At 37.9% G+C, this 13142-nt stretch overlaps 2 protein-coding genes across 2 annotated transcripts in view; both read right to left on the bottom strand.

Annotated features, from left to right (window-relative positions):
* Cfap300 (cilia and flagella associated protein 300) overlaps positions 1-6125 on the bottom strand; it is a 21700-nt gene extending 15575 nt beyond the window's left edge. The window contains exons 1-2 of the mRNA XM_010642042.3: positions 5939-6125; positions 5636-5717 (exon numbers count right to left, since the gene is read on the bottom strand). Coding sequence (XP_010640344.1) covers positions 5636-5717; positions 5939-6048 — 192 coding nt within the window. The 5' untranslated portion in view covers positions 6049-6125. The remainder of the gene's footprint in view (positions 1-5635; positions 5718-5938) is intronic.
* Positions 6126-6194: 69 nt separating this feature from the next.
* Cep126 (centrosomal protein 126) overlaps positions 6195-13142 on the bottom strand; it is a 133437-nt gene continuing 126489 nt past the window's right edge. The window contains exon 13 of the transcript XR_783882.2: positions 6195-6292. The gene's annotated coding sequence lies outside the window, so the exon portion shown is untranslated. The remainder of the gene's footprint in view (positions 6293-13142) is intronic.

The raw sequence follows: 13142 nt of genomic DNA, 5'->3' as shown, positions 1-13142 counted from the left end.
ATCCCTGGTACTCAAAAAAAAAAAAAAAAAAAAAGCTGGGCCTGGTGGTGTACACCTGCAATCCCAGCACTCGGGAAGTTGAGGCAGGAGGATCACTGTCAGTTTGAGACCAGCCTGGGCTACACAGTGAGACCCTGTCTCAAACAAAAAACCAAAACAAAAACCAAAACAAAACAAAAAAACAACAAAAAAACTGGCTTCAGAGTGGAGAATGAAGGGCTGTAAAGACTAGTTAGGAGGTGGGTGACTGATGGCAGAAGTGATTAGGAAGAGCTGATATTCATAGCAGTAGGAGTGGTAGCAAGTACAAAATATATGGATTCAATGATACTTAAGGGAGAAGAAAAAAGTGGGAGTGAGGATAATCAAAGATGACTCCTGGGGTTACTTCATGAAAAACTAGGCAGAATGAATGCCATGTAATGAAAAAGACATAATGAAGAGGACTTGGCATGTGAGGATTATTTATGATTGCATTTACTAAGCCAGGTAAGACAGGTTCTGTCCTTGTGGCATTCAAGTTCTAGTAGTGGATGTTTCATTATAGGTATACATATTAAAAAAACTAAAAAGAAAGGCTGGAGTTGTATCTCAGAGGTACAGCACTTGCCTCGCATGTGTGAGGCCCTAAATTTTAATGTAAGCACCACAATAAATATATACACACAGAAAAAGAAAAAAGAAAACACTATGTATGACTTTTAAAATTTCCTTAAAATTATTCCTCAAAAAAGGAAGTTGCTTTATAACTTTTTTGAAATCTGTCAAATTAGAGTACTGGATTTAGTAATTATTCCTGGTAATTATTAATTCACAATCACATGTTTATGTCTCTATAAATGGAAGTAGATCAAGTAACCAGTAGAAAATACACATACAATGGAAACAGGTCTTTGATTAAGGATCCTCAGATAAATCAATGTAAATTATATTATCAAAATTATAATTATATATCTAAGACCAATTTACAAATAACTGTCTATTTGCAGGTGGTATTTTGTTACAGAATTTGTAGTGAGGCATTACAAGGGATTGTCTGAACTTCAGGAAAGCTGATGTACTTTGCAAAAATATTGGGTGACTGATAAACTAAATAACAAAGATATTGATACCAAAACACATGAAAATTTTAAATACCTGTTTCACTACATATGATAGAAAAAGTATTTCTAAATTAATGTTAAGTAGATATTTAACTACCTTATCCATCTAGCAAACAGCTCATTTCTAATTCAGTATCAATTCTCTCCCTTAACAAATCCTGATTTATTTAGGACTGCATTGTGCTCAGCTAAGCCTCCATTTGCTATCCTCCCTCAGATATGGTCACATGCCTAAGTTACCGTCATGAGATGTAAGCCTAAGTGTTGTGCAAGTCTTTAAGAAAGCACTGCAAATTAAGACTTTCTTGTTGTTTATATGGAAAACTCCCTTGATCGTTATCTGGTACCATGGTGAGGATGCTGACACCATGTATTGACCGCAAAGCTTTCTCTTGAGACCAAAAGTTAGACATCATATATGTAGAATACTGCTACTTGGATGCACCTCAGCTGAAAATGTCTAAAACTAAACTTATTTTCCTTGTTCTTCATGTTTTCTATGCATCTAATGGCATCATCAAGAGTCAATCAAGCCATAAATTTAGGATTCATCATAATGGTTGCTCTGTCCTTTACCTTACCTGTACCTTAGTAGTTCTTAAGCCTCTCTCTTAAATGTCTCCCTGGCTGGCTATTCAGGTGTTAGTCTTAACTCAGGACATCACCATATACTGTCTAGATCAGTGATGGTTAACCTTTTAGAGCTTTCAATAACAAAAGGCCCACTGCAGCACACATGCCACAGGTTGCCACTACTGGTCTAGATGATGGTTTCTGATATGGTTTCATGCTTCCACACTGTCTGAACAATCCACCTTCCATACTTTTGCCAAGGTGATCTCAATATTTTACTTATTTTACGATGCCAGGGATCAAACCCTATCTTGTGTATGCTAGGCAAGCACTCCACCACTAAATCACATTTCCATCAAAGTCTTCTATAAAATCTTTCAGTGTTCGTTAGCTAAAGCCCAAAATCGTTTTGTGGCAGAGAAGTTCTTCTAAAACAATATCCCACCTATCTCGCCACCACCAACTTTCTTTTTTTTTTTTTGGTACCAGGGATCGAACTCTGGTCCTTGCACTTGTGAGGCAGGCCACCGAACTGCTGAGCTAAATCCCCAGCCCTCTCTACCACTATCTTTCAATTTTGCCTACCTAACAAACTCCTTATCTGTCACATCCTAGCTCAAGAATCTTGTCTTTTGTCAAATCCTTCTCTGACCACCTTGATCAAAAAGATGTTTTGGTGTTTAAAAATAAGGTGACTACTTAAATGTTTAAAAATTGATCATTTTCTTTTTTGTGTCACGAAAAGTATCTTGTGCCTAGGGTAATGTTGTTTCTCCTTCTGAATATAAATTTTTGTTGTTTTTTTCCTCTTTAACTGTATTCATCTACACGAACTTAGAAAACAAAAGAAATCAGTGCTGTACAAATGTTTCCTTCTTTCCATTTACTCCCTCACAAATAAACCTCTGGAATATGGGTCTTCAGTTAAAACAAAATTCAAAAATCTTAAATTCTGGTTTAAGCAATAGCTTTTGTTTAGTTATGAGTCCATGTAGTAGAAATAGCAGGGAAGGTAGGTATGGTGGCCCATGCCTGTAATCTGGAAGTCTAACGCAAAAGGATTATAAATTCCAGCCTAGCCTTGGCAATTTAGAGACTTAGTGAGGCCATGTCTCAAAATAAAAAAGGGCTGGGGATGTGCTTGGTGTGAAGGTCCTGGGTTCAAACCCTAATACCAGAAAAACAAACAAACAACAACAAAACAAAAACAGCAGGGATTCTGGAGTCAAAATCTTGATGGTGGATATCATGAATGAATTACTTAACTTTTTTGGGTTTCAGTTTTCTAAGAAAACAAGGTTCAAACACTAAGCTTACACCTATTAAATGTTAAGTGCTGTGGCCACTTTGTAGAAAGGTAAAGGAAGGCTGAGGAAGGATAATCATTTTCTAATGTCACATGCTTTTTAAATGCCAGAGGTGGAATTTGAACTCAGACAGCTAATTAGAGACCAAATCAAGGAATTATCCAGATTTTAAAGGGCCTTAGGCTTATTTAGTTTTAACTACTCCAAGAAAACAAAAACATTTTGAAAAATTTCAAAATCATATGACCATGTGAACATAGTACTAGAATCTGTTACAGCTTCTTTCCAAGTGCGGAGGTTGAGTCAATGAGGAGCCCTAAAGATTTATTAACTCTGAGCCAGGGATGATAGTGTACCTGTAGTCCCAGCCACTAACTACAAAGGCTGGAAGCCTTTTTTTGACCTGCCTCAAAAAAGAAAAAAAGAAAAGAAAAATCATCTTCTGGGGCATACTCTTAGACACAATGAATGCTGTATTTCTATCTAAGTAAGTTGCATGAGTAAAAACACTAATTGTCTATTTTTTTGCATTAAAATGTGGGAGTGACACTGTTTCATGCAAATAAAAAAGGTAAACATGAAGTGTTAAAACTGGAAAAGTAGTGGCCGGGCGTGGTGGTGCACGCCTGTAATCCCAGCACTCGGGAGGCTGAGGCAGGAGGATCACTGTGAGTTCAAGACAAGCCTGGGGAACAAAGTGAGTTCCAGGTCAGTCTCAACTATACAGTGAGACCCTGTCTCAAACAAAACAAAACAAACAAAATGGAAAAGTACTGCCTGGAATTGTAGAAATCTGTTGTGCTTTATGGATAACTCCTGGAATCTGTTACAGAATGCTGTATCAACCAACCAAAAACTAAAGCAACCCATTGATACCCTCCTCAGTGAAAATAACCCCAACAACCAAATTCTCTTGGCTGGGTGATTTTTTTCCCCCTGTATATAGGACATCTTCTATATCCCCCATTGTTTTACTGTATTGTAGAGACTTTTTAAAAAAAACATTTCTAGCTCCTAAACTGTACAGCCTTATAAACTGGAATCTGGGACACAATGAATAGTCTAACACTTACTGAATAAATGAATAATCCTGAAAATTTTTATACCTCTCTAAAATTGTGCCTTTTTTTAAAACAAAACTGAGAGCCAGTACTGGTATAAATGAAAATTATAAAAAGCTATATAAAAATCTAACCAAGAGTATTTAAGAAATGTAATTAATAGTAGTATTACATTTAACATTATAAACTACCTCAGAAAGGGATGTAGACATTTAACCACTTTATTTTCTATTATGGGTTAATAGTGTCCTTTCTGAAACTTCAGAAAGTGACCTTAGTTGAAAGCAGGGTCATCACAGAAGTAATTAGTTAAAATAAGGTTACACTGGAGTAGCAAGGCCCTTAATTCCACATGGCTGGTGCTTTCAGAAGAAAAGAGACATAAACACAGAGGCGAGAAGGATGTGTATGACTTAGGCAGAGGTAGATATTAAAAGTAATGCAGCTGTAACTAAAAAATTCCAACGATTACTGGTAACCATCACCAACTAGGAAGAGGCTAAAGTTTTGGAAGGACCAATCAGCCCTTTGATCTTGAATTTCTAGCTTCCAGAACTGTGATACAACCTGACTTAATGTTCTTTCTCTATTCCTTCTTACTGTACTTATCACAATGTGCAGTGATCTGAATTTTTGGTTTATTGACAATCTTGCCAAGGGCCTATAAGATCCTTGAAAGCTGGACTTTTGCTCTGTTCCTCCTCTATCTTCAGCAACTGGGGGGAAATTCATAGGATTTCATAGGCCTTCACTGTTTGAGAATGAGTAAATTGTGCCAAGTACTAAAGAAACTGAAGTCCATGCTTACAGGACATGAATGGCAAAGAATGAAGATAATTCACAAATCCTAAAATTATTTCCAAGTTGACTGAGGAATGAGTGGGGGAGGATTAAAAATAATGATTTTTAAAGTGTACAGAAAACACGTTGGAATTTTAACTCTAGCTAAAGATTTATGTATTCTAACCACTATGCCATTACTTAAAACTTTTTTAGGGAATTCTTTATTCAGAACTCCAGTAGAGAATGAAGCAAAGTTCTCAGGGTGTATTTAATTTTGAGAAATAACCAAAAATAATCTTGTGCTAAGCCTAGAAAAAAGTCAGTGATAAAAGCAGGGTAATAATATTAAAAATGGCGTCTATTAAAAAAAAATTGACCAGGATTGGAAAATTCTCATATAAGGTAGGACACTAAAAGTAGGAAAAAAATAAGTTAAATGAAATATAAATTTATGGCCAGGTGTAGTGGTTGGCACACCCAGCACTGAAAAGACTGAGGTAGGAGGATCTCTGTGAGTTTGAGACCAGCCTGGGCTCCTTAATGAATTGAGGGCTTGTTTGAACTACATCGCAAGACTAGGTTTCAAAAAACAAAACGAACAGAAAAACCCCAAACAGAACAAAACAGATTTAAGGTCAGAGCAAATGTAAAAGTTTCTTTTAAAATACACTATTTGCATCTTTTATTACTCCCAAACTCCAAGAAAATGACATGACTAAGGAATGGCTTGTTCCTAAGAATATATGATGATATGAGGAAAAGTTAAAAATCACCAGATGTGGGAACCTTCCAGCCCCCCCATACCAACCATAACGAAATCATCCTTCCGATAGGCCCGAAAGGTCTGGTCAAACCCAAACGCCTGCGCCTTGATTCTGCCCAGCATGGACCTGGGGCAGAGAAGGAAAAAGGGTGAGCTTGGGTTTGGCGCCCACTCGAGTACAAAACCCGCGAGGGCCACCCGGACCCATCCAGCGCGCGTGGCGCTGCCGCTTCGGGGCTTTACACAGGTTGGGCCGCCCAGGCTCGCGCGCCTTCGACGCCTGCCTCGCGCTTCTCAGCCGCGAAGGCCGAGGGGGCTCTTCTCCCACTGCCCCTCTCTGACCCTCACCACTGGCGGAGCCGGCTGGTGGTCTCCGGGCCGCTTAGAGATGGGAAGGTTTTCTGAGGCAGGAACCTGAAGTAGTAACCGCCTAAAACACCCGGCTCCCCAGCAGCCATCCTGCCCTTAGTCGCTCGCTAGGAGGCGGGTCGTTTCCATAGAGACGCGGCTGCTCTCAGGTGGAGGACGCGCTTCCGGGGCGGGACTACGCCTTGGGGCGGGGCTAGCGTCAAACCAGACCCGGGTCCGATTTCTCCACAGGGCGGGGCTGGGGTTGAGGGTCCGCTTGGCTTCCCGGGAGCTGGCGGTGCGGCTCTGTCCCCAGTCAGACGCGCCACCCAGCGAACCCCGATTGTTCAGTGCCTGTGGAAGATGGAGTTGAGGTTGGAGAAAATTGCCAGATACTTGTCACTACCTCTTAATATTAATTATTCAATATGGGTGAGGGACTTGTCTCAAACGCTACAATCTCAGATTTACTATTACCTAAGTTTGATGACTCAAACGTTTTTGAATAAAGATTATTTTGAATTAATTAGATTTATACAGTTTGGAAGACGAATGCCTGCCTATGCCACTACTTGGAAAATATTGTTTTACTATCTGACTTTTCTTTCTTCTTTAAAAGTAACATCTGAAGACTTAAAAATTTTTCCATGCATACTACATGACAACATGCTGTTTACTATGAAATATTTATTTCCTATAGAAAATTGTCTTTTCTGTCTATAGTTCTGTTGTTTTTTGTTTAATGCTAGCATATCAGGGCTTCAGAATAGGAGGATAACCTATTTCTTCTTCTTTCCTTTCTCCCTAGTCCTTAAGAACAAATCTTGGTTATTTCTCACCAGAGCAGCAGGTCAGAGGGAGGGAGAGAAAAGAACCACATGCACACAAAATATCATTGTTTTCATTGTTTAATGTTTCACTACATTAGTGTACCTCAGCTCAATCTTTTGGGTTATTTCTAATGTGAGGCTATGAACATTTCTGGATTTTTTTTTGTTTTTTTTTAAGGACCTTCCCTCATTCCTAAGCATATCTTTTGATGGAGTTAGGGTCTCATTCCTGATGCAAATACACTCAGGACTGGAATTCCTCAGTTACACAATATAAACATACCTAGTTTTACTACATGATGCCAAAATTTTTTCCTTACAACTCAACCAGCAATGTGTAAGATTTGTAGTTGTTCGAAATTCTTGTCAACACATAGTATTGCCAGTCTTAAAATTGTAGCTATCCTGGCCAGGTATGGTGACATATCCCTGTAATCTCAGCGTTGTGGGAGGTCGAGAGAGGAGGATTCTGAGTTGGAGGCCAGGCTGGGCAATTTAGCAATTTAGCAATATTCTGTCTCAAAATTTATTCATTTATTATTTTCAATTTTTATTAGTACATGTTTGCAGTACATAATGATTACATTACTCGTGGGGAGTTGGTACATGTATATAACACATCTTAATTTTCCATTTCCCTCCCCCTTCCCTCCCTCCTCCCTTTGTTTCTTGGTTCTCTTCCCTTACGCAAAAAAATCTATCTCCCTATTTTTTATTATCTTTTATTTTGCTCTTTATATTTGGGGTTTCTTTTACAAAAGAAACCATGCTGTATTTAAATATAATTTTATGGGAGGGTGCTGGAAAATCAAACTCAGGGACAATTTACCACTAAGGTACAATCATCCTTTTTAATTTTTAGGGTATGTGCTGTCCAAGTGAGCACCCTTTTTTATTTTGAGACTGGGTCTTGCTAAATTGCTCAGCCAGGACTCAAATTTTGGATCCTATTGCCTCAGCCTCCATCAGTACTAGGATTAGAGGTGTCACAGAGCCTAGCTATATTTTCTTTTTAATAAGGCGAAGTAGTAAACCTGATAATATCAAATTTAAGGTATTCGAGTCTGTGTTTGTGAGTGTCTTGTAATTTTCCTTACCTAATACTATGGTTTGGATAAAAAATGTCTCCTAAAAGATTCATTTTAGAGGTGAGGCTTTTGAAAGTGATTGGATCATGAACACTAACTTTACCAGTGAATTAATCCATTGATGAGATCACATTTTCATGGCATTATGTGATGGAAACAGGAGGTGAGGCCTAATTGAAGGGAATGAATCCTGGGATTGTGATCTTGGGAATTATGTATGGTACCAAATAGCTTCCCCTCTGGCTTTTTAATCTCTTCTCTGCTTCCTGGCTGCAGTAAAGTAAACAACTTTCATTTTGCCAGAGTGTTTCTGCCTCACCTCAGGCACATGACAATGGTATAAGCCTACCCTGTACTGAAATCTCTGAAGCCTGTAAGCCACGATAAACCTTTTCTCCTTGAAGTTATTTTTCTCAAGTATTTGGTCACAGCAACAAAAAGCTGTGATCTTGTTAGGTTTTGATAGTAATGTTTTGCTGGTCTTCTAAAATGAGTTGAAAAGTTTTATTTTTTTATTGCTAGATTTTTGTATAATATCAATGATATGTATTTCTGAAATGTTTGAAGGAGGTATTTTGGGGAGACAGTTTTAAATAGACTCTCAGTTTCTCTTTATAGTTATAGGAATACTATAGTTTGAATCTTGAATGTCTCCCAGAGGTCCATGTGTTTAGGGCTTGGTGCTGTTAGGAGGTGGCAGCCTCGTGGGAGAATCTTAGGTCACTGGGATTGTGCCCTTGCTGGGGAGAATGAGACCCTAGTTCCTTCTTTTTCCTCTCTTTTGCTTCCTGGTCATGAGGAGAGTGGTTTTGGTCCCTCATGCATTCCTGCCGTAATGTGCTGCCTTTCCATGAACCCAAAACAATGGGCCCAACCAAATATGGATGGGAACTTCCAAAACAAGGCATACCTCTCTCTCCCTGTTATTATGTAAGGTGTGGAATTTGGATTCAGCTAATTCTGTTTCCTCTCTCTCTTTAACTACCTTTTTTATTTTGAGACAGCCTCACTAAGTTGCCCAATCTGATCTAGAACTTGCTATTCTCCTGCTTCAGTTTCCTGAGTAGTTGCGATTATAGGCATTTCACCACTCCTAGTCACCTCTTTTTCTTTATGAATTAATTAGCTCAAGTATTTCAGTATAGTAATGGAAATATGACTAATACAAGGAGTTTTCAGATTTGCTATTTTTTTCTTGAATCATATTTGATAAGATATATATTTTTAAAAAATGTAGGCAACTCTTCTAGTTTTTCAATTTCATTAGCATAAAATTATTCCCAATCATTTTTTACTATCTTTTTAATGTTTGTGGGATTTAAAAGTCTTTAATACACACATATATATGTGTATATATTTTTATATACAGAGAGGCAGTCAGACAGAGACAGAGCAACCAAGAGAATATGGACTATGCTGGGGATTGAACCCAGAGCCTTACACATGATAGGTAAGTGCTCTGTCACTGAGCTATACCCCTGGACCTGTCTATATTTTTTGTAATTAAAGTATAATTTATCTTATTAAATAATTAAATTAAAATTATTCTTTTTTGGCCAAAAGTTTGCCACTCTATGTATAGAGAGTTCCTGTGGTAGAACCTTGCTACTAAAAGTGTGGTCTATGATTCAGCAATATTAACATCATTTGGGAGCTTTTAAAAATGTAGAACCTTTAGCCTCTCCCAGACTTTATGATCAGTTTTTCTGTTTTCCTTGCTCCCCTCTTTTTTTGTAGTTGAGACTGGTTCTTGCTCTGTTAACCAGAAGTTCTTGAATTCTTGGACTCAAATGATCCTCCAACCTCAGAAGTAGTTGGAACTTCAGGCATGTGCCATGGCCCCCCGGTCCTCATGAATCAGAATCTATAGTTGAAGACTTTCAGGTTGGTCACATTTATTTTAAATGAGAAGCACTGGTTTATATGTACATATCAGTCCCTTTACTTTTATTTCAAGCTATTTTTATCCCTCTACCTATTCAATTGTTCAATTCAGAAACCTAGGACTTTTCTTTGTTCCTACATGTCTCACCTTCCCCTATTCTTCTCCATATCGGATTACTATTAGTCAGCTTTTCATCACTATAACAACACACTGAATGCAGGCTACTTAGGAAGAAAAAGCAGTTTATTTAGTTCACATTAAAAAAATTATTTTCCAGTATTGAGGATTGAACACATAGCCTTTGGACTGAGCTAACTCCCCCGCTTAAGACAGGTTCTTTACAAATTGCGAAGTAGGCTGGGCTTGGACTTGCCTTAATCTCCTAGCTAAGGATTACAAGTGCTGGGATTATAAGTGTGCACCACTGTATCCAGTTTAGCTCACAGTTTTGGAGACTGAAAGTCCAAAAAGCATGGCACAGACTATGCTGGGGGTCCCAAAAGAGATGGATGAGTGCACATAAAGAGGAAAGATTACATTTTAAATAGAAAGCTGGAGATCAGTTCAGGTGTCAGGCCCAGACTTTTACAAAAACCAGCTTTCCCTTTGGAAGCATTCCTTTCCCACTCTATGATTCAAGGGAATCCCACGGAGACCAACCTTTCAAAGATTTCACACTATCTTCCACCACTGCACTGGAGACAAAACTTCTAATGCATAAGCCTTTGGGAGACACCCAAACTGTATCCAAGCCATGGCAATCACTAAATATCATAATCTATTCACTTCTTTCAAGGTTATGTGGTTGCCATGTTAGTCTAAACAACAACCATCCTTTCACTTGGATGTCTTTAAGTAAAACTTCTTAACTGATCTCCCCGTCCATCTTTGTTCTCCTGGCATCTCTTAGAAAACAGCAGCCAGACTGAATTTTGATAATTGATAAATTTGGTTATAACATTACACTATTTCAATTTCTACAGTTGCTTTGTGTGACGTATAAGGTAAAATACAAAATCCTTATGGCTATCATTGTTTTCCCTCCCAACCGCATTTTTTGTCTCTTTCCCTTGCTGCCTTCTCAAGAATCACTAGCCCAGAAACAGCAATGCTCCTTTCTTGCTCAGGGCCTTGGCAGAAGATATTTTATCTGCCTGGAATACCTCTTTTCCCCTCATTATTAGCCTAACTACTTGTGCATCCTTTACATTTCAGGTTACAACTCACTTCTCTGGAGACCTCATCTCACCACCAGTGAATATTAGTTTATTTGGTTGTTCTTTCATAACAAGGTATTTTTTTCTCACAGTGCTTTTAGCCATTTGCAATTATTTAAATATTTGTGTTTCTACATTTAATCTTTGTCTCTCTGACTAGCCAGTAATGCAAGAGATCAGAAGCTGTTTTGTTCAACATTGGATTCCAGGTAGGTAATGCCCAGGAGGGATCCCCCAAATTTAAGTGAATTAGTGATTCCAATTTTACTAATCTATTTTGTATCTATCTATCTATCTATCTATCCCTGGCCCTATATTAGCTTAGTGAAAAGTACAGATGATTGACTGAGTGACCAGTTATATATTTGATGTAAGCATTAAGATTATCTTAGATGTACTTCGTGTCTGAGCATATTTAATTTAAAATATGATGAAGCAGAAGGATCATATGTTTGAGACTAATCTAGGCTACATGGTGAGACATTGTGTCAAAACAACAACCACAGCAGCTGCAACAACAACAGCAACAATAACAAAGATAACCTCAAAAACAAAAACAATTTGAGGGCTTAGGGTTTATGTTTAAATAGACAACAATGTATAAATTTAACTTATTATGAATTAATTTTAATAAACTCATAAGTAATTTTATTATGTGTACATTTACTTGGATTTTAGAGTCAAGCAGATCTGCTTTTCAAATTAACTTGAACAGTTATCTTCTCTGAGTCTCAGTTTCCTCATCTGAGAATTAATTGAGAAAACATGTATGTGCCTTTTGCTGCTAAAGGAGCATCATTATTATTTGCTTACTAGCTTCAATTTTGTTTAAGGACAGGAGCAGCCTGTGGTTCGTGATGGAATATATCTTTTCGTTACAGACAGGGTTAAACTTGACTGCCTTTTGTTTCTGGAAGACAAATAGGAAGTGGAGTGAGGGGGAAGGGGTGCGGGTGGAGTTATGGCCCCAGGAAGATGTAAACAAGTAGGGGCTGGAACATGTCTCTGTTCTGTGACAGGCATCCTGTCTTTGACATTAATTTAAAGCTTTTTAGGGCTGTCAAGAAGAGCAATTCCTTTGTTTTCCTAATGGTTCGGTTCTATGCATGTTAGTCTTTGTTTGGTTTCTATAAAAATACTTTTTATTGCAAAATCCTGTTTTTAGTTTACATTTGTTTCAACAAAATTTATGAAATGTTATAAAGGAACATACCCCAATTTCCTAAGCGAATCAATCTGACACGCCTCCAGCATTTGCAGTAGGGGTGGATGGGTTGTGTGTGGCTAAGGCACAGCAAAGGGCTGTAACTATTTCCTGGGATGGAAGAAAATGCTAAAGAGACACAGCAGGGGCTCTAATCTAAGAGAAATTGGTGTGCAGAATTAAGGCTCTAATGGTGGAGAGGGTGGCTCTTCATTATTATTTATGATTTTCATTATAGAGAGTGGGTTTAATCTAAGAATTTACTGTTTGGGAGTGCTTGAAGACAGGGAGTGCTAATGGGCTTCTTGCTGTAAAGAAATACCTGCTAAAGGTGTGGGGCAAGTGGGAAGGGTAATAAGGGAAAAGAAAAAAAAAGGAGAAAATTAAAAAATGGAAATAAAGTGTTAGTAAATGGGAAAGGGAGGAGGGGGTGAGGGGAGGGCAGGGACAAGGGGAAAAATGAGAACCAAGACCTGTCATGTAAAGGTACAAGATCCCAGGGCCAGGGATTTAGCTCAGTGGTTCAGTGGCCTGCCTTGCAAGTGCAAGGACTCAAGTTAAAAAAAAAAAAAAAAAAAAAAAAAAAAACCGTACAAGATCCCAATGATGGATGTAACTGTACAGTATCCCTAAAATGTACCAATAAACTCAATGAGAAAAGAAAAGAAATACCTGCAATAATTATAAAGAAGAAAAGTTTTATTTTTATTTTTTTAAAATAATTGAATTTATTGGTACATTTTAGGGATACAGTACAGTTACATTCATTGTTGGGATCTTGTACCTCTACATCACAGGTCTTGGTTTTCATTGTTTTTTTTTTTTCTTTTTATTGAGATTATTGGTACAATCTAGGTGTACAATACAATTACATTCATCATTGGGATTCTGTACCTTTACATAATAGGTCTTGATTCTCATTTTTCCCCTTGTCCCTGCCTCCCCTCCCCATTTACAAACACTTTATTTCCATTTTTTCA

Source organism: Fukomys damarensis, unplaced genomic scaffold (assembly GCF_012274545.1).
Source record: "Fukomys damarensis isolate Sample0158 unplaced genomic scaffold, DMR_v1.0_HiC HiC_scaffold_16, whole genome shotgun sequence".
Taxonomy (NCBI): Eukaryota; Metazoa; Chordata; class Mammalia; order Rodentia; family Bathyergidae; genus Fukomys; species Fukomys damarensis.
Note: the sequence above shows the minus strand (reverse complement) of the source record. Positions and strands in the feature narration are given on the sequence as shown.